The 378-nt window shown below is 54.0% G+C and overlaps 1 protein-coding gene across 1 annotated transcript in view; it reads right to left on the minus strand.

The window, feature by feature from the left end:
• EMH_0085710 (uncharacterized protein) overlaps nt 1–10 on the minus strand; it is a gene marked incomplete at both ends in the record, with an annotated part of 1185 nt that extends 1175 nt beyond the window's left edge. Inside the window, one exon of the mRNA XM_013500937.1 lies at nt 1–10. Within this exon, the coding sequence (XP_013356391.1) occupies nt 1–10 (10 nt within the window).
• Nucleotides 11–378: the final 368 nt, after the last annotated feature.

Here is a 378-nt window from a genome sequence, read left to right on the forward strand (position 1 = left end):
CGCATTGCATGGTTCCACAACTGAGCTCGGCTGCAAATGGATATTAACAACACTGCTGCAGTTACAGAGGCCAATGCAGCTATGAATGCGCGTGTACAAGAGTGAGCCCGCAGAAGAGATCCACCACCTGACGACAGCTCCGGCGCTTGTGCATTAGTTGGAGCGACAGAAAGTGCATCTGCTGCCTCCACATAGGGCCCAACTGCGCTGCTCGAAAAGCCTCCACTCTCCATTCTCTCATACCCACTGAGAAGTGAATCTGGTTTTCATTAATCCATAATCCCACTCCGCCACTAACACCGGTTGTTGCGCCAACTGCAAACCCAGCGTCGCAGTCCCACTTCGACGCCTGGAATATCCCCTCCGCAGAATGGGGGG

The sequence above is a fragment of the Eimeria mitis genome, genomic scaffold (genome assembly GCF_000499745.2).
Source record: "Eimeria mitis Houghton genomic scaffold, Emh_scaff6067, whole genome shotgun sequence".
In the NCBI taxonomy this organism is placed as follows: Eukaryota; Apicomplexa; class Conoidasida; order Eucoccidiorida; family Eimeriidae; genus Eimeria; species Eimeria mitis.